The following is a 24,112-nucleotide window of genomic DNA, read 5'->3' as shown; positions in this document are numbered from 1 at the left end:
CCAGGGTTTAAATTAATCGTGATGCGGCCGGTGCTCACAGCTCCCTGGTGGTCTAGTGGTTAGGATTCGGCGCTCTCACCGCCGCGGCCCGGGTTCGATTCCCGGTCAGGGAACTAAGCTTTTTTTTTTTTTTCCTTCTTCTATGTTAGATCATTTAGATTTGGTGTGTTTATGATGCATTTCTTAAGGCCTTTATTTTGGGTGTCGATGAATTAAATGGTGGTGTACAAGCGGTCACAATCAGTCGATTTTAAAAAAAATGATGCAGTGCAGCAGGGGGCCACCTGTAACCAATGTGTATACGACAAATGAAACTGTTCAATGTGAAGTCTCTAGCGCCACCCAAAGGCTCGTACGAAATAAGGCCATATCTGACACTTACCCAAGTTTTAGAAACATTCTCACAGCATTAACAGTCAAAATAACAGTCAAGTTGGATTAAAAACAACTATGCTGTGCCCATCAATGACAAAAGACTGCACACCATTCTATTTACTTTAATTGAAAAATCTTAAAATACAAAAACTACTAGGTGATTTCAGAAGATTGGTTTACTTCCCTCATTTCAAAATAAACATTTATGAAACATAATGGGTATTATATATTAAGAGATAATTTTACAAGAGTAAATAAGTTTACATTACAAATTTAATACATTCTATTAGTCACTCTGTATTAATTAACTGCCAGAAATAACAGTGGAAATATTCACACAGACAAGGGAGAAAAAATAGCATTCTTTCATAACTTTACAAGGTATGAAAATAAATATTTGTGTAACGTTAGACGTGTTCATCTCATGTTTGGCGTGAGGATCTTCTTTCGAACCCAGAGGTGTCTCCGTTATTTGTCAGAGTGCCAGTCATCTTATCCTTTGAATTCAGAAAGGAAACAAGCGATGAATACTCAGACAGAAAGCAGACTAAGTGAACTGTGTATTTGTCCCTGCTACCTTAATAAACTCACCTTCACGTTGCCGACCATTTCCTCAAAAGACTTGAACGTGTTGGAGTGTCTAGGCAGGAAATTCGGGGACCAATTAAAACCCAATCACAGTCGGAAGCTCGGTAATTAAAGAGACAAATAGTTGTGGTGTTTTACCTCATAGTCGGCACACTCATGGTGTGGCTCAGCGGGCTGGGTAAGGGACAGAACAATGGGAGTGTGAGCATTGTGAGTGACAAGGCTTAAAAACAAATATACAATGATTCAGCTGAAACATAAAAAATACATTTTAATTTAATATATCTTAAGTAAAGGCTGAATTTTTTTTTTTTTATATATATATATAACCAATGCTCGTTTGTGATTTGCAAATGCAGATAGATGAAAAAAAGCCTTTCTGTTGTGCTACAAGTCCAAATATATTGAAGCTCTACTGAAAAGCCCTCTGTTCAACTTTTCAAATTTGTCACTTTTTATTTTTTATTATTATTTTAATCAATTCATAATTTCGTAAAAACACGTGTAAAAAAAAAATTCAATACGACCATCGCAAGTTTCCAAAAATGAACCCAGGGTGTCTAAATACTTGTTTTGACTGAGCAACACTTCACATGTCAAACATATTGGATATAAGAGAATAGAAAACAGGAAACGGCAGCAAACAGCAACAATAACATTTTTTAATTGTTGATGTTAATTTGTGTTTGCTGCCATACACCTGATTGGCTAATACACTAAATTGGCCCTTATTCAGTATATTCATGTCAGTTGTGTGGCCATCTCACAGCTACTACAGTTGTGCCAAAAGAAAAGTCACTTTAAGGTCGCCATATTTTACTCTAAAATTAGGACCACTTAAAGACAGCTATTGGAGCTCAGTTTGGTGTTGCAGATCTTACCGCGGTGGGCTCGGAAGAGGAAGAGCTCTGTGGAGTTTGCAGCAAGAAGATAAAGACAAGACACACAGATTACGTCACATCAGCTTGTTTCCACAAGAACGACAACGACAGACTGATCAGCTGCTGCTTCTGATAACCAGAATCACTAATGTGATTGGATTATGGTTGTTTACTTGCAACAACACGAGAGGCTTTCAAACGTGAGGTAATAACTCCGAACAAATCAGACCCTATTTCGTACCACTGTTAAATAGTCCTGCAGAAGGAAGGAAGGAAGGAATTTAACACTCCACAGACAGTTTTCGAGCCTCGAGGGGGACAATCTGCCATGTAAACAGATTTTTGGTGGAGCATATCTTAAAAAAAAAAAAAAACATCCTGCAATAAAAGGTTACAATGAGGGGATGCTGTTTGCTCGCAGCTTCAAAGGGCAGGAAGTGTTGTGCTGTACAGTAAATCAAAGAGGCCTGGTTTAAGTTTTGAGATCTTGGATCCAAGTAGAAACAGATGAGACATAAATAACAAAACAAAAAAGAACAAAAAAAACCATAAATAAAAGTGATTTATAAATCTCTGGCTTTTAACTTTCATTCTGATTTATCTAATTTTCAACAAATTATTACATGCATTAGTTGGAGATGTGGGCTTTTTCTGCCTGTGTTTGCTGACCCATAATAAGCACAGTGTGCATTTCAAACCATCCTTTGACATATTGCCCACTTGACATGACTCTGTTGGCCTCATGTCTGTCCATCTGCCTCCCTGAATCAGCCAAAGACAGCTTTTCCAGCACCTTGATGGTCACTTTTGCACTATTAAGTCTCAGTACATTTTCACTCTACATATCTAGAGCCTGGAGTTTTATTACTGCGGTGAATCTCAGAGAACTAAAACTACAATCTCAAGCTAATATATTTTGCTCACTTTTTTTTTTTTTTTTTTTTTAACTCATTATTGAATCCCTTTTGCTTTTCTTTTATAAGATTAGGAGCCAGTTCATGGTATACCTCATCTCTGCCAGTCTCCTGGTTATGGCCACACCCATGCCGGACAGTGCAGCAGAGGTCACCTGGCCTGCTTGAGAGAGACTATCCCGTGTCCGCAAATATCTGCAGGTAGAAAGGAGTAGTAGAAGTCAGGATTTGTGTGAAGACAGGTCACCACGTTGCCATATATTACACAACAGGTGAGCGCACAAAGCTATGAACTCAGACGTAGTTAATAAGCTAATGTACGTCAGTGACGACTGTCCATCTGGCAGCAGGAGATCCCTTGCTCACTTTGTTGCAAACAAGTACTTCAGGCTACTCCTGCTGTTGCCTGTTAATACTACTGCCTTCCTGTGCTAAGTCAGGCTGTAAGGCTATTAACGGGGCACCGATCCTATTTGTCATGGAAAATCCCATCACTTGTTTTTTTTCTTTTTTTTGCTTCAATATGCGAGTACAGGACGTAACGTTGGGAAACCCTTTGCGCCATGAAGTGTAGTACAACTTTTTTTTTTTTAACTTTCTGGTTATGATTGAAACATTAAGAGCAGCACTCACGCGCTGGAGTGGCTGATGTCATCGAGAGTGGCAGAGGCTGTCAGGTATCTGAAAGGACAGAACATGCACAGGTCGACAGATTATTACGCTGATTTAAGAGTCGAAGCAACGGCAGTCACGAGTGTGCTTTTCCTGGTTATGTAACCATGTCACGTTAAGACAATGCGTGGCAAATCCTCTGCCAGAACAGAGGTTTTTAAGCCTTCAGCAAACATCACGACAGTAGTCCAAAGTGCACTTACGGCGCCGAGGTCTGGACCTCCTGCCAGCCTTTGGATAGGTTCTGTTTGATGTTACTGAGAGGACTCATTCCCAGCTGCCTCCTGATGTCTGATGCATATTTTTCTTTGGCCATAAGGACCTGCCTCAAGGTCAGAATTTCCTCCTCCATCTGTGTGAAAGTTAAAAAAAAATTGTTTTTATTCAGTACAGACAATGCAAGCAGAAGTATGCTACACATGTTTACTGTTTTACAGCCCGCTTTTGTGACACCTCATGTCCCAACAGCCCAAAGAGCTGCTTTACCTTTGTGAGTTCAAAACGTAGACAGTCCACGTCCTCATCTGTTAGATCCGAGGGCGAACCATTCGCTATTACCCTTGTAGAGAAGTTCACGGGTGAAGTAGTCCCACCATAACCTTAGTGAGAGACATGAGAAACATATTATAAAAATTAAAAAAAATATTAGACAAATACAAATACCAGACGGACAGATTTGTAGCATTAAAGTAAGTAAATAGGAGCAAGTAATACATCAGGGATAAGACCCTTAGATTACGGTGTGAATAAATCTAAATCATGGATAAAGAAGCTCCAACCGGAACCTTCCACGGAGTGATTGGGGAAATATGAGATAGCAGTAAGGTGGGTAAATAAGAACAATTACATTTAACTATTTATTTGTTTAATGGTTATTTGTATAGGGATAAGTATGTCACGTGAACTGATGTAGCACAGCATATACAGCCAGTGGTAAATCAGATAAGGGACAGCACTAAAAAAAAAAAAAAAAAAAAAAAAAAAAATAATAATAATAATATACTGCGTGTATATTAAAACGCACAACACGCTTACATTAAAAAAAAACTAATGCAAATGACATATATAACAAAAATATATGTTAATTATATATATATTTTTTTTAAAAGTCCCAACAAAATATCCCGTAAGTAGATATATAAATTGCGAAAAAGCAGAGTACATTAAAGCGATTATTCTAATAACAGATGGCATTACTTTAGAAAATAATAAAATAAAAAATAAACACCGGAGCTGTCCTCGGTGCTGAACTCTGAGGCTAACGAGCTAGCAGGCTAACGACCTAACGTCACCTGTTGCACACGATGCTAACGTCAGCTAACATTTAGCCGCAGCACAAAGTCGCCGTAAACACGTTGCGCCGCCGACTGAAGCTCTTAACTTATCTGTCCGGTACCGTGTAGACGATGGAAGATGTTTCCTACCCTGTTGGTCCATCGCTGCCACTTTTTTTTTTTTTTTTGGACCGAGCTGCTTGTTTGTTTGTTCCCATTCACTTCCAGTCAGGGACTAGCAGGAGGCAGTCAGGATCACCGAGGATATAAATGGGTTCACACGCACACGCACGCACACACGCACGCGCACGCGCTTTCAAATACAAACACCAAATACCATATTATAATTTTATTTTATTTTTTTATTTTTTTTAAATCTACTTCAAAATACATCCAAGATGACAAATATATTCTAAAAGTTTATATTTATTAAAAATAAAAATAAAAAATAAGAACGATTTAATAAAAAGTGGATATTAATTTGATGTCATATGTTTGGAAATCACATGCAGGAAATTTCAACGAGGCAAAAATAACATCAAATATTTCCAAAGTAATCAGTATTTAGATCCTTTAATGAAGAAAAGCACTTTGTACTGAAAAAATATCAAGGACAGTAAAAAGTAAAGTGTCAATAAAGAGTACTTGTTTTTAAGTTGTACATTATTAAATGAACACAGTATATAGGAGGATTATTGTCATAAATGCATTAACTTGCATTTTAATGCTGTAGCTGGCCATGTATGATTTTGAATTTAGCAGTATCAGTTCTGCCAAGATAATAATGATAGGTTTAAATCATTAATACAAAACATAATTAAGTATAATTAAGTGAAATGTATGAAGTACAAGACCCGAAAGGGATTTATACGTTAAAGCATCAATAAATACCCATGTGACAGTTTGATAAGGACACGAGACAAAATGTTGAGGAACATTTATTCAACAACAGCAAATCAGATCAATGATCCACTTGTTTTCTTCCAGACACACAATTACCATGCTACAACAGAAACGTTAAGGTTTATAGTTTATATGGACCAAGTGTATGTACAAGCGACCTTAACCATTAAATGGCTACGTTACAACACCATACCAGTTAAAATCATAGTCAATCTTCATCTGAAACATGACAAAGTATGAAATAAATAAAATAAAATAAAAAATGCATCATATAACCATTTCACTATAGTTACACTATATACTATGTTGTCTTTTTAGGGAGTTATTTCCCGATCATTGATCCATTAGAATATTTTTTTTTTAACACAGTGCATTCAACTCAGAACATTTACAGTAGCATTTTTCAGTATCTTAATGAAAAAGCCATGACAAGAACATCTATGTTTCATCAAGGGTTACAGGAAACATCATACAAGGGCCAATAGAGGTCAACATCCATACCGTTAATAGCAGAGGGTGGGCAACAGGAGCTCACCAATTGTAAACCATTGAAACACATTATTAGCAGTTATGGAACTGACAAAGTGGCAAAGATGCTCATGGCAATTTATGGCAAAAACGTGTGGCAATATATGCAAATTCTGTAGTATGAAAAATCTCTTTTACTTCCGAGCTGCCTGTAGCACTGGCTCACAGATGATATGCCTGACGAGCTCTTTCCTCTACAAGGATTCAAAAAAAAGTCAACAATGATAAACGATCACAGCATTGAACAAAAATATCGGAGTCATCGGACTTCAGTTTAAAACACAAGGACGAAAAAACGTGATGAAAAAAACCAACCCTCCATGTGGCTATTCTGTAGTCAGCTTTAATTCCTAAAGTGTAACATGTTGTTTTCCCCATCCCATTATCATCTTACTATATTTCAGAGTTAAAAACATGTCACTCTCCGAATCAGGACGACTGCTGCTGCTGCTGCTGCAAGGTTACCTGCTTCACGTAGCACCAAACACCAAAATAACTGCAACAAAGAGATCAAATGAAAAGTCTTTCAGTCTCCATGAGTTCTGATGTCTCTAAAAATAGTTTTGCTTTTAGTATAAATTGAAAAAAATAAAGTAAAGAAAGCAGCAACTTGGCATGCTTCTAATAGCCTAGATGCTTCACCAAAGTAGGAGAAAATAAAATCTCTTTTAAAGAAAACTGCAGAATGTTTTAGGAGATTCCTTCTATAATTCATGCATCCAGTGTCAATGTCAATTTTTAGTTGCTGATATGACAAAAGACCAATGAAACGTACCTAATCTATGAAGGTTGAACATACCATATTAGATTTATTATGCAAGGAATCCATGAATCAATGCAAAAGGCCTTGAATATAATCATCACAACGTGTTCAGTGCTGCAGGAAATACGGAGAAAGTAGTCAATGACCTACGCCGACGGGCTTTCCAGAGGGAAGAAATGCCAATATGATTTAATTACTGAAGTAGAAATGTTACATCAGCAGGTGTTTTTGAGAAACTGTCAGCAAATAAAGTTCTGTGCCTTTAACAACCTCATAGTTTACATTAAAAACACTCAGGGGAGCACACTAAAGACAAACAAACACAGTTTCAAAGACACACCGCAGGTCTGAAAACGGCAGGTGGCATTTTCAGTTTAAAAAAATATCGATTGCAACTCAGAAATGAAAAGTGTAAATGTGTGTGGCAACTCAGTTCTTGAAGGTTTAACGATGGCACGGACCGACTAAACCAACGAACACACGTCTCCAACCAGCACCTCCCTGAGCCACGGCTCTTCGTACCTCCAGCATAAAATATCTCCTAAGCTTCACCCCCTTCCTCCTCCTCCTCCTCCTCCTGATCTGCAATCATTTGAACAAACTTCACATACATTATGAGTCTTGCAAAGTAAAAATGTTGCGAAAGATGAAAGAAAATCTGGAGACCATGTTTTTTCGTTTTTTAAACAGTGCATGCTACACCATGATGCAAAATGGGGGAAAAGGGAGAGCAGGGTAGGCGACCTGTGTGGTTAAAGGCTAAGAAATACAAAAGAAGAAATGAAAGAGAAACAATTGAGTTGTTTCTCATTTCTTCTCGTATGGGGAAATACGCAGCGGACCAATCGGGGAGGGGTCTAAGGGAGGTGCCTTCATTAGTCCCTTTCATGGGCCATGCTTACTAGTCCCTCTCCTCCGCATGGCTCTCTTTCTGAGGTGGAGAGATGGATTGCCCCTTTCTTTCGTATCTCTTGGGTGGAGCAGGGAAGCAGGCAGGACCCCAGGCTGGGATGGACGGGAGCGGGAGGGTTAGTTGAAGCCGATGTCAGTGTGGTAGGAGTGGTGCCCATCCGATGTTAGCTGGGTTGTCTCTGTTGCCGACGGCTGCAGCACTATGGGGTCCCCACCAGCCTCTGTTTGACAGATGGAAACAACACAACAATGCTGTCAGTAACCCTAAAACCCCCCCCTCCAAAAAAAAAAAACACCCAAGTGTGTGACACAGGCTGTACAATCTCACCCCTCTCGTCAGATTGCAGCTGAGCCTCCAGGTCCTCGGGGGACACATAAAACTCCTGCTCCTGGCCCTCCCGAGGCCGTGGTTTACATCTTCCACAGCAGCAGTTACAGCAGCAACACAGGCAGCAACAGAAGTAGCAGCCGGTGGCGAGGCCGCAGAATACAAACAGAGCCTGCAGGTGGACAGATTCACGGGACGAAGCAAAAATAAAAAGATAAACATAAAGATGTATAATTATAACAGAGAAAATTGTCATTGGTCCAGACTTTTCTCCGGACTTACCTTTGCCCACCAGCTCGAAAGGACAAAGTAAGTGTTCACATTCTCCTCTCCAAACTGTTCAGCCACATAGAGTCCCAGAGAACCATATTTGTCGTAAATATTACGCTTCGTGGGGTCATTCAAAATGGCATGAGCGTTGTTTATCTCCTTGAACTTGTCTGAGGCCTCCGGATTGTCAGGATTCTTGTCGGGGTGGAACTTTAACGCCAGTTTCCTGTGTAGAAAAGGACATTTAAATAGAAAGGATCTCAGCCAAAAATAGAGTTGATCAAACCTTGCTGCGAGTTAAAGGGAAGCGGGGAAGCCTCACCTGTAAGATCTCTTAATGTCATCCGATGTCGCCACCTTTTCAACTCCCAACACATGGTAGAGAGACTCCCCGGCGGTGGACAGAGAGCGCTGCCTCTGCTGCTCAGCCATGATGTCTCACGTCCACAGGCTTGGACACACAAACAGGAAACTAAACGCACTGCTTGGGCTGCATGTCAGGCGTCATGAAGCTGTTTATTATGGCACACGCGTGTTCAAATAAATATCAGGCCTTCAACTAAAGTGAGGCCTGTGTGATTGACTCCTGATTGCAGGCAACAGCTGGCCCAGTGCTGTCTTGATTAAATACAGCTGCCCCTTGTACATGCTATGTGGAAGCGACTCATCTCTGAGTGAAGTATACAAAAAAAAAAAAAAAAAAAAAAAAAAAGTAAATGTGGAGCAAAATGCTGATTTTATTCCATTTTCCTGCACTTATCCAATTTTAATTTAAAGATTGTCAGGAGTAGTTGCACCGGTGATATAAATTGTCCAAATTGATTATACTGAAACTGTGACATCTTGGCAGGACCACTGATGCTGCTTGAAGTAAATCAGTAGCTGACATCCATGAAGACAACCAAGCTGCAACAGAGCAGGGTTTAATCGAACTGATGCTGCAAGTATACAAAAAAAAAAAAAAAAAAAAAAATAGTATACCCTTGCTGAAGAATTTAGCTGCCTTCAAATGGGTGTCATCTCGTCGCAATGTGAATAGCCACTGGTCTATTTGAAGCCCTCTATGGCGTATTGGACCATTTTCATCAAAAACGAGCGGTTCTGTAAAAAAAAAATGAATCGCGTGCAGCTGTGAATTGTCTATAAGAAGGATTAGACTGACAAAACGATGCAAGGAGCATAATCTCTGTACATGCATCATCGGCTGCACCGCTATAGCGCACAGCATCCATGTTGGTTTGTTTCCTGGCCTGTTCTTGATGCAAAGACAGGGATGGATCGTCAGCAGTAATTTTCAAGGGCAAGAGGCCAGTATGTCGAGGGGAGGGGGGGGTGTAAAAATTAAAATGAATAAAAGATCGAAATGCACGAGAGGACTCACCTTTCAAGTCTGCTTAGATGCGCTGCAAAACTAACGATCCCAGCAGGTTGTAATGTTTGACAGAGGCGCGTGACTATGGCTGCATCTCGCACGTACCCAGACCCTCTTTGGTAGCTCCCGCGACACAACCATGGACAGCTGCAGCAAGTCCGCTGGCTCCGCCCCCTTTCCCTCCCCGCCCCGCCCCCCCCTCCTCCAACACCCAACGGCGCCCCGACGTGCGCGTGCACAACCTGCCGCCCGGTGATGGGGAGGATGCTGGAAGGAAAAGGTGTGTGTGGCTCAGACACGGATGCGGTGCTACATTTAGCCTAAATAATCACCATATCGCGTTTGCTTTTCTACTTCATTCAAAAAAAAAAAAAAAAAAAAAAAAACTGAAGTCAACTCGCAGTTTTACGCGGCCGTTGTTGGGTCGAGACGTTTCTTGGCCTAGAGCGGTTGCCAGGCAACCAGGGTGGATTCCAGGAAGTTAGCGGTCAGAGCTAAAATACATTCCGCCGCATAACCTAAAAGTTAAACAATGAATGAACTAAACTTAGTTTGTTAAACAAATAATTGTTTATTTTTATTTTTTTAAAAGAGGTGCTGAATTTGTTACCACTTGCTTCCGGTCCTCGTGTTAAGACCAGACCTATTAATCAGTTGCTTTCTTGTCTTGACGTTTTTAAAAAAAAAATTATTTGTGGTTTTTAATTGTTGTTTTTTATATTTTGATCCTCTTACTGTTTTTTGGGGTTTTTTTGTGGGGGCTTTTACTCCTTGTGCTTTTACTTGTTTGTTCTTAGCTGTATTTTTGTGGAGCATTTTGGGCTTAAGATAAGGTGCTATATAAATGAATTTATCTTACCTTACCTACAAGCTGAGCAAAACGCCTGCAGGCTCCAGCTTCACATTTACTGTCCATTATGTGAGAATGGTATCAAGGTGCTCATCTAATTTGTCGCCCTTTCTAAAAAAAAAAAAAAAAAAAAGGTTGAACTCTTCTATCTGCTGCAGTTTGTACACAGTTTAAGAACTGCAAAGTACTCATGGCTTTCACTATGCATATCAAAACATGTGCATGTAAAACTGGTTGGATAATTCAACTCAGACTCTAACCTGAACCATTTGTCTGTGTCTAATATTTCAGCTGCTGTCAAACATCTGACTTTCTCTTTATAAGTGGGACCGTCTGCCAGCTATGTCTGTTATGCCTGAATAATCTACAAGGTAAGTAGGGCAGATGCTTTTGGGCCCCTGAAACATCTAGGGAGGGCCTGAAATGCACAGTTTAAACCAGATTTGAATTCCTGAACCAAAGAGAAGGCCCCTGATCTAAAAATCATAAAGGCAAATATTAATGTGAGATTGCTAAAGTTGCCTCCGCCATGATTAATGGTACTATTTCCACTAGTGGTTTTCCTGCTGTGTTAAAATGTTCCCCATGACCATTACTATTAGTAATTCATAAGGGCACTTAGATGAATTTCCCCATCAAAAAAGATGATAGTTCACTGCTGAGCCATTAACACACTCCTATAGCTCCAATTCTTTAAAATACACACCACCTGAACAGACAGCATACTGCGTGTTAATGATTTCAACTCCTTTCTCTGCCGTGTTTAAGCACATTAAAAGAATTTCTAGCAACATTTCATCCAGGAATCTGTATAGCTCATTGTATTTAAAAATACTGCCTTTATTTTCCATGTTTTGTTCTTGTTATCTGGATCCTGGGGTTTTAATTTGGAACTATTGTTTTTATTTACAACTAAGAGCAAATCTGCAGGAGAAAGATGGAGGAAAATGTCTAAGCAGAGTTTGGGGTCACTATAAACCTATGAAGTTACTCTTCCAAAGGATACTGCTTGATTTGGTGTTTAGATTATGGTAATCAGAGTGCTATCTGACTACTTCAGTTTGATCCAAATCTTGCATCCCCGGACTGACCTAGAGAGGGGGGTCCTGGGGCCAAAATCTGCTGTTGGGCCCCTGTACGGCGGAACAACCGGTCCAGTTCATTTTGGATGCTTTCACACCTCATGATTTACATCCGGTGGCGATGTTCAGAGATCAGGCAGGAAATACTGTGTCCCTCAGTTAGGGTGAGGTGGATGGGAGTATCATGCATCAGAACTGCTTGCCAGGAGATAGTTCACACCATTTGCAAAAGGAACGGGTGAAATTCAATCTTTATCTTAAAAGGAATATTTCTAGAATAATAGATATAATAATTGATTAAATTTTATAAATTAAGGATAAAGCACAAATTGTTTTGTTATTCTTACTATTTTGATCTGTTATCTTTAAGACCATCCACGCTCTCATTCACACCTAAGGGCAATTTGTAGAACCGTCAATTAACCTGAGGTGCATGTTTTTGGACGGAGGGAGGATGCGAACTCCACTGTGCATAAATGCAACCCATCCAAACTCAATAAACCATAATAGCAAAATCCAAACATGGTTTTAGAAATCTTTGAAATCGAAAACTGAAACCTCTCGTTTACAAAAGTATGAAGACCTTCAGCAGCAGATGCACTGAAGGCTTCGTAGCTGGTTAGTAAACAACAGGTTTCAGGTTTGGATTTATTTTTTTTAAATGAATTTACAAAGTTTTCTTTCTCAGTATTATCCATTTAAGATCAAATCTAAAACAAAAATATTTTCTGTCCATTAATTCTTCATAAAAACAAGTGTTTATTGTTTTGCCAAGAATCTATTCGCGGTGCCACACATTTAAAAAAAAAAAAAAATGTATACAACAATAAGAGATGACTTGTTGTTGCAAGCTGTTATACTTGTGTTTCTGGAGGGAATTGAGACCATTTATGAATAAGATAAGACTATATTTTACGAGTTTTTGGTTAATTAGGAATCTTAATTGCAGCCTGCCGCACCGACCGCTACTGTTCCTCGGCAACCGTGACGTCACGGCACCGGCCAATCGAAAGAGCTCGCAGGGACCGAACGTTCCTATCGCGAGGTTTCCACATTAGCTCGGTTAGTTAGCTAGCCGCAAAAAAAAAAAAAAAAAAAAAAAAAAAAAAAGAAAAAGCTTGATCGTCTGCTCCGCTCTTTAGTTTTTTTTTTTTAGTTTTTTTTTTTTTAAATTGTTCTTAAAAAGCACTTCGCTGATTTAAAATTACCGACTTGCCAGGAAGGATTAATCACCCGGACCTCGTGTTTACACGGTGAGTTGTGAGGACGGACGCGGTCGGTCTGCTACCTTTAGCCGGGGGTTTGTCGCTCAGGAGGAAATGGGTTTGTTTTGGAAGCCTCCGAGAATTTTACCCAGTTATATATATATTTTTTGTATCAGCGACGTCTGAAAGCGCCCAAGCAGCTGTAATTATCATTTTCTGTCTGTAGAGTATTTTTTTTTTTTTTTTTATCCCTCTGTGTTAATATCTGCCTCGCCACGGTTGTAAAACGCTTTTTTTTTTTTTTTTTTTTTTTTTTTAGTTCATGTAGGTACAAACTGTGACCAAGCTGTGTCAGCCTTGCTCACGTTTCACTGTGTTTCTTTTTAATGGCCTGTGTTACTTTTCAGGATCTCTTCCACCCCCTCTCTCCCCCCCAATGATGAGTTATGCTGAAAAGCCTGAGGACATCACAAAAGAAGAGTGGATGGACAAACTGAACAATGTTCACATACAGAGGGCGGACATGAATCGGCTGATTATGAATTACCTGGTGACAGGTGAGGCGTCGTGCTTCGAGGACGGTAACTGTGAGCTGGATATACAACTCGTAGCGTAAACTACTCTTTATGCCCTCGCCTCTGTTTTTGTGTATGTTTTACATGTTCAAAAGAGGGCTTCAAAGAGGCGGCGGAGAAGTTTCGGATGGAGTCCGGCATTGAGCCCAGCGTGGACCTGGACTCCTTGGATGAAAGGATAAAGATTAGAGAGATGATACTGAAGGGCCAGATACAGGAAGCCATTGCACTCATCAACAGCCTGCACCCGGAGCTGCTCGACACCAATCGATACTTGTATTTTCATCTGCAGGTACGTTTACGCAGAGTTTTGTTGAAGCCGTGCGTAGTTCTGATTTTTACTACGAGCCTCTGTGATAGACTTTGGAAATGAACAAGATGAGAGTGGGTGAAGCTGAAGTTTAAAACATTTAACCCCCTACCGAGATGAGATCATGTCCTTCCCCAGTTAAATAGGAAATTACCAGGATATTAGATCAAACTTGTAAAAAAAAAAAGATGAAACATCAACACCCACTGCTGCTTCTTCATTTCCCCTCTTGCAGCAGCAACATTTGATCGAGTTAATTAGGCTAAGAGAGACCGAGTCAGCGCTGGAGTTCGCTCAGACACAACTGGCGGAGCAGGGGGAGGAGAGCCGAGAGTGTCTGACAGAGATGGAGCGAACGTTGGCTCTTCTGGCATTTGACAACCCAGAGGAGTCGCCCTTTGGAGACCTGCTCAACATGATGCAGCGGCAAAAGGTGGGCTGGTTTTCATCAGACTAATCAGACCTGATCTTTGGACTGAAATTAAAATTTAGTTTCACGTCACTGTATGCCAATGTAATATTTGGGAAATATCCGAGATGTGGGTCGCAATTTTGGGGAGGTTTCACACCTGTACTTTGGTTCTATCGTTGCGGACCAGTGAAATTTTTTTTTTTTTATATGTTGCCTTTATCGCCATGTTACTACACAACATTAAAATTTCTGTAGTCTAGTGCTTTGTTGTGCCCTTTGCAAACCATATATGTTCATTAACGGTTCTAATGATCATAAGTAATAACTGATTATGAGGATTATAGTACCAGCAGATAGAAATATGACAAGAAAAAAAGGTACATTTCCGAGATAATAATGTGTGGTTGAGATTCCGGTCATTGTGTTATCATAATCTGTAAAAGATGTAGCATCAATGTATGCGATAATCTGCTTTCTGAATAGTTCCTGATAAGCAGATGGGTTTGATTGACTTGGGTTTAGCTTTTGAATTCATCACAAATGTGCACCAGCAGCCCGTCCATCTCGGGCGGTCTCTCTCGGTCGGGGTGTTTAATCTGCAACGCAGTTCACGCCACACCAAACAAATCATGCATAAACATCACCAGAGCCAGTTTGTAACGAAGCAAACGGGGTAAATGTAAAACTACCGTTGTACCACATTCAGACTGACACGGTTGCGTCAGTAGGAGGCTGCCTGGCTTTGGTAAACTAGCGTTGATTCCAGGGACACTGACATTTAAACGTTTAACCGTTTTGAGAGGGAATGTGCTCGTAGACAGAATTTGTATCTACTTATTATTGAGTGTAATTATGTCATTTACAGGTAAAGTTTATGAACCACACTTCACATTGGTGTTTCCACAGCTGTCTCATATAAATGGAGCCAAAGTGGTAGACTCAGGCATTTGTGCGTCCTCTGTCTGAAAGGGGTAGAAGAGGACTTGAAACAGGCCTTTGAATTTTGGCGCGTTTTTTGCCGAGGTGCGTGAGGCTGCCTGCAAACGTGAAGGCAGGCGGTGAATAATTAAGCAAGAAATTTGTTTTACGTCAATTTGACAGTGACATATCTTGGTGTACAGGTGTGGAGTGAAGTGAATCAAGCTGTGCTGGACTATGAAAACAGGGAGTCGACGCCCAAACTGGCTAAACTGCTGAAGCTTCTGCTGTGGGCTCAAAACGAGCTGGACCAGAAGAAGGTGAAATATCCCAAAATGACGGACCTCAGCACGGGCACCATCGAGGACCCCAAGTGAACATGACAGACAAGAACAGCCACCCTCCACGTCCCCTTAATTTATGATCAGTCAGTGACTGTGTGACAACCAGGTAACATATATGTATAAACAAATGCTACATTGTTTTTTCCATGTTTCCTTCATGAGAGGTAAGAATTAACTCATTGTGCAAACTATAGATTGCTGTATTTGCAAAATGACAGAAAAATATTTAGTTAAAATACGGATCCAGGATTTTTAGGTAGAACCTGGAGACTACTAAATTCAAATTGCTGTTTTATATTTTGTCTTTTTTAAGCATAAGCTGGTAGTATTATTTATTGTGACCATTTTCCCCACAAAGACTTTTATTTTGCCAGAGAGAGAGTTGATAGTGTAAATGGACAATGTAAATACTGTGTGCGGGGCCAAAATGAAAGCTCCCCAGGACGGGGTGAGGGGGAGGTGAGGGGGGGTGAGGGGGAGGTGAGGGGGCACAGCCGAAACAGCAGAGTCATAAAGGCCCTCAGGATATGTTTAGCTTGAGATGGCACACAGCAAGAGAGAAAAAAAACACAAAAAAAAACAATGTGACTATTTTTCAAATAAAAGGAAAGCTACACTTTATTAATGTAATATCATTTTAATTAATGTAATATTTTACGATTTAGTTGACTATAATGTTTGGCAATTTGCTTTAAAACAAAACCAAAAAAAAATAAATACAAAAAAATAAAAATCAGCCACCTGCTTTTTACGCCCTGAAATTTGATTGTACTTTGAACAATTTGTCCATGGGATGAACTGCCTTGAAAATGAATCATTTCACGTGTGTTTGAGAAGGTGAAGTAAGTCCAGACCGACGGGTTGAAATCAGAGACGGCTTTCTTACCGAGCTCTACAGTTCGCACTGCCTCCGACGTGCTCCAAATGGTTATGTTTGGTTTTATGTTAAAGGGTTTGAGGTTACGGTTAAAATTCTGCCAGTCCCATTGATGGATGCAGGATGTGTTACGCTGCTAGAAGGAAAGGGCTGCTTCAAAATATCTTGGTGACGGACACGCCTGTCAATTACAGCTGCTGTCTAGTTAAATTTGCATATTTGAAACTCATTCAGATTGGAGCAGATTCGTTTTGTTTATTGGTTTTGATTTGGTAATTAATAATAATCCAAAGTATATACATTTCAAATCTGAACATGTATTTTAAAGAGTACTGTCATTCCCCCCCCAATTTTTAAAGCCTATAGTATTTTCACTTTACCTGCATGTATGTGTACCCTTTTTTTTTTTTTTTTTTTTTTTTTTGCCAATGGGGAAAGGCACTTGTGCTTGTTTATTTTGTTTGGTTTGTTTATTTTTATAAAAAAAAACAAAAAAACTTGCTGTTAGTCGTCCATCCTTAATTTCTTCTAAGGTTGCATTGTCTTAATAGATACTGGCTTTGACAAATACAAAGACCCAGACAGCTCACATCCCTTTTATTATTCCACATTTTTAAAATCAGATTTGCAATTATTAAAATAAATGAAACTTTTGTGAACCATAAAAGAGCCGTTTTTCTATTTTCTGAGTTGAGAATGTAGATGTGTGCAAATTATAAAGAGCGAATCCTTCATATGGCCAAAGTATAGGTAGGATTTCTCTGAAAGAGGTTGTCTCAAGCTCTCTTTTTTTTTTTCTCCCTTATTTACAAGTAAAATCCAAAGCGTGACGTGACAAATACACCTCGGTCATTTCCAGCAGTACGCAAATGTTCGATCCATTCAAACCTCCACTCAGACCTCCGCCGTCACTGTTGCAAATTTCAGCCAGCTGCTTTCTGAGTTTTGTTCAGACAAGTTTGACCTGTTTGCCCTGTCTGCCTGAGGAGGTTTTAAAGAACACCACACAGTGCGGAAGAGTTTGTACAGATGACACCGGTGCTCTCTGAATGGCTGACAACCGCATATCAGGCGACGACAGGAAGGACTTAAACGGTTCTCTGTTGGATCCCAACGTTCGCGAACCCAATGAATCCGCCGGAGAGGAGTCGGAGGACCAGAACCTGTGGCCGAGGTGAGACTGCTGAAGGTTTGACTACGAATACGCAGCTCGGTTGGTACTCGGTGCCGCCGGAGCGCAGACGAGGCTTCTTCCTTTCCTGTGCTAAATGACAAGTTTGTTCTTAACGTGTAACCGCGTGCTGCAACGTGCTGCGCTCCACATTGGATGAAAATAAGCAGAATTAAATCAAAGTTCGCTGACTGAAACCGGATCTATGTCCATTGTTGCCAAATTACTTCCTTGATCTTCTGGTTTTGAGTTAATTATTGAAAAGACTAAGGAATTCCTGCACAAGGAAGCATGCACCACTCCCTCATCTTTTATAGCACCTTCAGGCCAAACATTTAATTTGTCTGATACTTTTATTTATGACTATCTAACTGCCAAAATCAGTGACATGTCCCATCAGCTTCAGCTTTACTTTGGATTTAGTGCTAATTAGCAAAATGCACACTAAATTAAAATGGTAAAACATTGCACTGAACATCAGCCTACTAACTTCCCACTATTAGTATTTGCATACAGGCTCACAAAGCTGCCAGCGGAAGTCAAGACTCTCTGGCCCGTGTAATATTGACATTACTGACCTCACATTCACTTTATACTCGTCCCGGTCTTTAGTTACAGTTTATACTCTCTTTGATAACAGTTTTACTCATAAATATTACAAATAAACTTATTTAAAACTGTCGACCTTTGTCTTTACAGAACTCTGGCTCGAAAATGGATCGTGATGCTGTTTATGGGCGCCTGCCTCCTCTACTGTGCCAGGATGACCATGCCGATCTGTGCCGTGTCGATGGCGGCTGCTTTCCACTGGACTAAAATCGATTCTGGGCTGGTTCTGGGCGGGTTCTTCTGGGGTTACTGTTTCACACAGATCCCGGGAGGCCATGCCAGTGACCGGTAAGCACGTCGTCTGCTAAAGCGCGCATGAATTCCCAGTGGGGCCAAGATCCCAAATTGGCACTTCTACTTTTGGTAAGCCCCGCCTCCTCTAAGGTGCCACGTACCGATGGTGTACCAACTCCTTCAGGGGATGGATGCACCTTTACCTGGAGGGATGCTGCTCCTTCACCACCGGTATAAACTGTCTGCTCGCGACATTTACCACATTAAAGCGGTGGTCCGTACCGTCCGTCCATACCTGCAGGGCCGTAAGGTCTATTGCTACGTCACGTTGGACTGACCACGCCCCCTGATGCATACGCACATATAGTGCATTACCGGCAAAAATGAACGAGTTGATAAACTTATCGACATGTTTCTTGTTAAGTTCCAGCATTTGACTGTTTGTGAATGTTTTGCTGTTGATTAGAGTGGGAGGAGAGCGCATCCTGTTCATGTCTGCGGCCTCCTGGGCTCTGATCACTGCTGCTACTCCTCTTCTGGCCCATCTCGGCTCTCACACGCTCGCTCTGATGACCGCGGCCAGATTTCTGATGGGACTGCTGCAGGGTGAGCGCTTGCACCCAGTCGCTGCTGTTGGCAAAGTTAGCACTCCTAACCAGAAACCCTTTCACAAACCCAAACCAGCTGTTTCCAACCTCAGCATTTTTATTTTAATCCCAGAGGTACGAGGTTGGTACCGTTTGCGTCACTTAACTCAACTGAATGCTGAACTAGTCATTTAAATAGAGGCGTCGGTGGTGCAGGTGTATTAAATATAAATATATGGTGCAGCTGAGGCATACGAGGTTGCCGGTTCGATCCCAGGCTCTTCGCGTGCACGTTAAAATGTCTTTCAGCGGCACATTGAACCCCAAATTGCTCCTGATGGTGCGGCATCGCAGCACTGCTGCACGTACAATGTAATCCCTGTGTTAATTTTTTAATGCATCTGTATTGACAGCAGAGCACTATTAGATCTGCAACTGTTCATTATTTCCTTTATTAATTAATCAATTTCTTGAAAAAAATTGTTAGTTGTTTAGTCTACAAATATGTAATTTTTTTTTTTTTAAAAAGCCCAGATTTTCTGAAGGTGATGTTTTTCCAGATGTTTTTGCTTCTCACAACCAAACAGCCCAAAAGGCAGGTGCATATTTATACCAGTCTTTGACAGGGTTTGCTCATAAATGATGCCTGAACTGTCGTGTCTCATAGATGTCACGTGACTTCAGAGCGTCTTTCGATGTCTTGCAGGTGTTTTTTTCCCGTCCTTGGCCAGCCTGTGCTCGCAGCGTGTGGTGGAAGCGGAGAGAGGGATTTTAATGAGCACCATGCACAGCGGGACCCACCTTGGGTATGTTTGGGCACACACACACACACACACACACACTAAATACACTAAATACACCAGTTCAGACATAAACACACATTTATCTCTGATGACACCTTTCTTTTATTGCTCTGTGCTGATCTTTCAGAACCTTGTTAGCGGGTGGGCTGGGGTCCCTGATGCTCGACCGGTACGGCTGGGAAAGCATGTTCTTCTGTACCGGTTTCCTGTCTGGACTCTGGGCACTCATCGTTTGGCTGTTTTTTTTACAAGGTACAATCGTCAGTCAATAGATAACAAAGTAAGGAGAAGCCATGCCGGCGATTTAAATAGACCAGGGTGGATTGCAAGTGAGTTTTATTGAGAAATTCATGGTCCCCGAATGATGAATCCTATAACGACTTCAATGATCCCCTGACAGTCATTCGCTCTGTGCTTTCGCCTTTTGAGTGAAATGTCACCTGTTGTAAGATAAATGTCCACAAACATGATGAATCCTACTGATTTTAAGGATCTCCTGCCTTTTTCTTCGAGCACCACAATGAGATAAATTATTATTTTTATTTTTTTAAAGAAGTGTTTTGACAACTTCTTTTATTTTTCCTTCCGTATTCAAGTCATTTTTTAAATTTTTTTTTTTTAATTTACAAGGCACCAAATCAAAAGCCATCTCAGTGTGTAAAGACCTTCAGATGTGGAGCATTAAATAACAGCATGTTAGGATTGTCAGTGGGAGCATTTCTCAGAGCGTCTAGTGTGGCTGTAGAGGCTGTTTCGTTTGTACTATGTTGTCACACACAATATATAATGTTGAACGTGTGTTTTCAGGTGAAGTTAACCCCAAGCGGTCAGAAACTAAGAATAACTCGCAGTGGAGTTTGTCGAGAACACGCTGGCTGAGTCTTTTAAAGAAGCCACCTGTCTGGTACAACTTCCAACTTTTTTTCACCCTCCATTATTTTACATAATTATATGAAGGTATGAGCCTGACTCCGTCTCTCTCTTCTCTTTAAGGGCCATGGTGTTTGCTCACATGTGCATGTGCAGCACGTCCTACACTTTATTATCATGGCTGCCAACATACTTCACAGAATCATTTCCTCACGCCAAGGTATTTCCACCGTATGCTGTTATTTAGCAGATAAGCGTGACGCACCGTATTCGAGACTCATCCCTCCACTCTGTGGACAGACTCAAGTCAATGTTTAAATTCCATATTAAAACCCTTGTTTCGGTCACTGGACTCGTCTGTTCTTGCAGGGATGGGTGTATAATGTAATTCCATGGCTGACTGCAATTCCCTCAGCGCTCGGTGGAGGATATCTTTCAGATTTTCTCATCAGCCAAGGTATCAGAGAAATGTCATTATCACACTATGATGTGTTTGTAAGGACAGTTCGAATATCTTTCGTTAAAATATATTCTTATTGTTATCTAATTATGCTTTCCTATATTTTGGTCTGCAGGATACGGCATATTATCTGTGAGAAAGATAATGCAGGTAAGTGTTGCGATTGTACATTCAACCAAGTGAAGTGGAAAAAAATGTGTGTGTTGAGCGGCTTGTACTGACAAACTACCTTCGTGATCTCGTTGGAATTTTTGCTTGTCTGTTTCAAACACGTAATTACAATTCTTGAAGCGGTGCAGCTTCTCTTACGTCATGTGTACGTGTAAGCCTTTGTAAAATCTGTAAAACCAAACTGGTATTCTTTAAATACAACAACTGGTAATTGTTCCAATCATATGAAGTACGGGGTTTGTAAACAAACAGCCCCTTAAAAAAAACCCCAATAAGACACAATTTTTTTTAGTCTGAAGATGAGAGTGATAGAAAGTTCCAGTTGTGTTTTTACAATGTGGTTTCACTTTACTTTAAATATCTCACCTGCATGTCTCTCTTTCTGTCTCTCTATACCCCCTCAGTTTTTTGCCATGGGCGTTTCGAGTATTTTTATTATGCTTCTGTCTGGAGATGTCACATTTCCCTCTGCTGTGATTTTCATATCTGCTGCCGTGGGTTTATCCACCTTTACCAGCAGGTTTGTTGGATTATTAAACAGATTCTGTCGCTGTTTTTAATAAGCTGTTAGAGCCTCTCATAATTCTTACGGGAATTAAATATAGCCTAACTGGATTTTTGAAGCCAATACTGGTATCAGTAGTGAAAACTAAATATACAAAAACAATATATTGGCTGATAATACTTTTTTTTTTAACACGGCATAAGCACACAACAAACATTACAGATCCCTTAGTTTTAAAGAAGAGCAGCATTTTACAATAGAAAATATATTTGCTGCTCAGTGCTCTCTGGTCGATATGATGGAGACACTTATTTAATGAGCAGAGGTTGTGCCAAAAATAAGCCCCAAGACAGCCCGGCTGCATATCTGTGGAGATGTGCACTGTGAGGACGCCTCCCAAAACAAGACTAGTGTGAGATCAGGAGGCTGGAGGAGCCCACGTGTGTGTCCAAGCCAGTAACTGGTTTAACTACTGACTGATTCTCAGGCAGCCATGTTTATTTATTCAAAATTGTTTTATATTTTGGAAAATTAAGTTCACAAAATTAGCCAGTAAGAATTCTAAATTGAAGTATCTGATCTTGTAATTTTTGAGAAAATGGTCTAAGAGGGCAAAAACCAGAAGACTTCAGAATTTGCCTGATAATCATCAGGATATTAAGATTTTTTTTTTCGGTATCAAAGTAATCCAGTGAAGGTTTGTTCGTGCATTAAATGGTAACATCTCAAAAAGAAACTGTTAAGAGCTTAAGTCAGTTATGCGTTTCAAAATGTAAACACACATACACACACGTTGGTGCAGCGTATCCATGGCAACATTACACTTACGGTTTTCTTATAAAATTAGTAAAAAAAAAAAATGCTTGTTAGAGGTCCATTTATGATCGATTTTAGAAGGAATCTTTATGACACTAGTCATCGAAATCGAGTCACATTTTTATGGTGCGGTAAATTAGTAAATAAGAGTTAACGGTGTCGAATGTGCTGTAAATTTCGCGTGGTCTTGTTTATGTGTTTCAGCGGTGTGTCTGTGAATGTTCAGGATCTCACACCATCATGTGCAGGAGCCCTCTACGGTGAGTTTTTATCTACTCGGACAGTCTTTTGATTTGGTTAAACAAGGCCAGTCATTTAGTTTGTTTAATCATTAATTAAACAACAATTTTAATCTTTTTTTTTTTTTTTTTAAAGACATTTAATCATCTTTTCTTTTCTGAAACAGGTTTCATGAATATGATGGGTGCTTTTATGGGTATGTACTTTCTAAAATTGAACCTGAATTTTGAAAGTGTAAGTTGTTAAATAGCGGCATTGATCTCCAACGGCTGATGTCTCTATGTGTTGCACAGGACTGCTGTTGGTCTCCTTGTCTGGCTACGTCATCGAGGTCACCCTGTCGTGGGCCACAGTCTTCTCCCTCATCGTTTTAGTAAACACAGCGGGTGTTGGGATTTTCCTCATTTTTGGAGATGTTCATCGCGTCGATCTGGACAATTACAGCCAGGTTGCAGAGATTTGAAACGGACTGGACATTGCATTTAAATCACCATTAATCTAAAATTTGCCTTTTTAATATTTGGTTGTTGTTGTTGAAACAGGCGGGGACTTGTGAAAACAGGATAATCACACTTTTACAGGTCATACAACTATGTGGAAATACTGCAGACTTGAAATGAAGGACCTTTAATGTTGAATAGTTTTACTTACAAAGAGTTACACTGTCTGCTAAATGTGAACTAATGTGGACAAATGTTTATGACTATATGAATATTTAATAATTTAATGCAAGCTGCTGGCCGGTGTGGCACATATGTTACTGAGTGAAATATTGCCAAAATCCTCAAAGCCGGTCAAACAAAGAGAAAGAAAAGAGTTTATTTGTGGAAGAGTTGCAGACACAAGACTTTACTTACTTAACTTGGTTTGCTTTTTTTTTTTTATCTGCAAAGGGCAGCAAAATGTGAACGCAGTGTAATTTAAACCGCTCTTAACACTTGGTTGTTGATGTCACCGAAGTTATTTAAAAAGACATCTTTGTGTATATATAATGACACTATTATAGATATGTCCAGTTTGCCATATTTTCTGTGGTACTGTACAGTTTGGTTACAGTATTTGAAATAAAACACCTTTTTGTGAATACAGTATGTTTTATGTGATAGCTGAAGTTATTACTGTTTGACATCTAGAAAGCCTTTTTTTTTTATTGAAAAGGTTTGTGATTTCTTTGTGAACCGCTTTAATAGGCGGGAAGTTTCTCCCAATGGCAGGCGAACATCTTGCACTGTCACTATCGGTGTGTGTGTGTGTGTGTGTGTGTGTGTGTGTGTGTGTGTGTGTGTGTGTATG

The 24,112-nt window shown here is 40.2% G+C and overlaps 4 protein-coding genes and 1 non-coding gene across 7 annotated transcripts; 3 read left to right on the top strand and 2 right to left on the bottom strand.

Annotated features, from left to right (window-relative positions):
* Positions 1–41: 41 nt before the first annotated feature.
* trnae-cuc (transfer RNA glutamic acid (anticodon CUC)) lies at positions 42–113 on the top strand. Its single transcript has one exon. It is a non-coding gene; the product is annotated as a tRNA-Glu (tRNA).
* Positions 114–487: 374 nt separating this feature from the next.
* On the bottom strand, positions 488–4,938 carry LOC138192985 (tumor protein D54-like). The gene is made up of 9 exons (XM_069140740.1): positions 4,855–4,938; positions 3,917–4,029; positions 3,634–3,782; positions 3,392–3,439; positions 2,852–2,953; positions 1,845–1,871; positions 1,102–1,137; positions 967–1,015; positions 488–872 (listed from the first exon to the last, which is right to left on the bottom strand). Exons 1-9 carry the CDS (start codon positions 4,865–4,867, stop codon positions 798–800), a joined length of 612 nt encoding a protein of 203 aa, XP_068996841.1. The 5' UTR covers positions 4,868–4,938; the 3' UTR covers positions 488–797.
* A 691-nt stretch (positions 4,939–5,629) lies between these two features.
* Positions 5,630–9,937, bottom strand: dnajc5aa (DnaJ (Hsp40) homolog, subfamily C, member 5aa). Of its 2 annotated transcripts, XM_069140128.1 has the most exons (6): positions 9,790–9,937; positions 9,390–9,509; positions 8,731–8,859; positions 8,421–8,634; positions 8,139–8,310; positions 5,630–8,031 (listed from the first exon to the last, which is right to left on the bottom strand). In XM_069140128.1, the coding sequence occupies exons 3-6, from the start codon at positions 8,838–8,840 to the stop codon at positions 7,928–7,930; spliced, it is 600 nt and encodes a 199-aa protein (XP_068996229.1). In that variant the 5' UTR covers positions 8,841–8,859; positions 9,390–9,509; positions 9,790–9,937; the 3' UTR covers positions 5,630–7,927. The 2 variants fall into 2 exon arrangements, with proteins under 2 accessions (XP_068996229.1, XP_068996228.1); XM_069140127.1 differs by lacking the exon at positions 9,390–9,509 and having other exon boundaries at positions 9,790–9,936.
* Positions 9,938–10,007: 70 nt separating this feature from the next.
* Positions 10,008–15,937, top strand: LOC138192615 (glucose-induced degradation protein 8-B homolog). 2 transcript variants are annotated; one of them, XM_069140125.1, is made up of 6 exons: positions 10,008–10,060; positions 10,922–11,001; positions 13,325–13,474; positions 13,588–13,784; positions 14,038–14,235; positions 15,336–15,937. In XM_069140125.1, exons 3-6 carry the CDS (start codon positions 13,354–13,356, stop codon positions 15,507–15,509), a joined length of 690 nt encoding a protein of 229 aa, XP_068996226.1. In that variant the 5' UTR covers positions 10,008–10,060; positions 10,922–11,001; positions 13,325–13,353; the 3' UTR covers positions 15,510–15,937. The 2 variants fall into 2 exon arrangements, with proteins under 2 accessions (XP_068996226.1, XP_068996227.1); XM_069140126.1 differs by lacking the exons at positions 10,008–10,060; positions 10,922–11,001 and adding an exon at positions 12,831–12,965.
* Positions 15,938–15,955: 18 nt separating this feature from the next.
* Positions 15,956–23,907, top strand: LOC138192614 (voltage-gated purine nucleotide uniporter SLC17A9-like). The gene is made up of 13 exons (XM_069140123.1): positions 15,956–17,527; positions 18,224–18,421; positions 18,834–18,973; positions 19,661–19,760; positions 19,885–20,009; positions 20,565–20,661; positions 20,751–20,847; positions 20,997–21,084; positions 21,203–21,237; positions 21,663–21,778; positions 22,784–22,839; positions 22,986–23,015; positions 23,113–23,907. The coding sequence occupies exons 1-13, from the start codon at positions 17,403–17,405 to the stop codon at positions 23,280–23,282; spliced, it is 1,377 nt and encodes a 458-aa protein (XP_068996224.1). The 5' UTR covers positions 15,956–17,402; the 3' UTR covers positions 23,283–23,907.
* Positions 23,908–24,112: the final 205 nt, after the last annotated feature.

This window comes from Embiotoca jacksoni, unplaced genomic scaffold (assembly GCF_022577435.1).
Source record: "Embiotoca jacksoni isolate LCO1_2020_lvr unplaced genomic scaffold, fEmbJac1.0.p SCAF_9, whole genome shotgun sequence".
Taxonomy (NCBI): domain Eukaryota; kingdom Metazoa; phylum Chordata; class Actinopteri; family Embiotocidae; genus Embiotoca; species Embiotoca jacksoni.
Note: the sequence above shows the minus strand (reverse complement) of the source record. Positions and strands in the feature narration are given on the sequence as shown.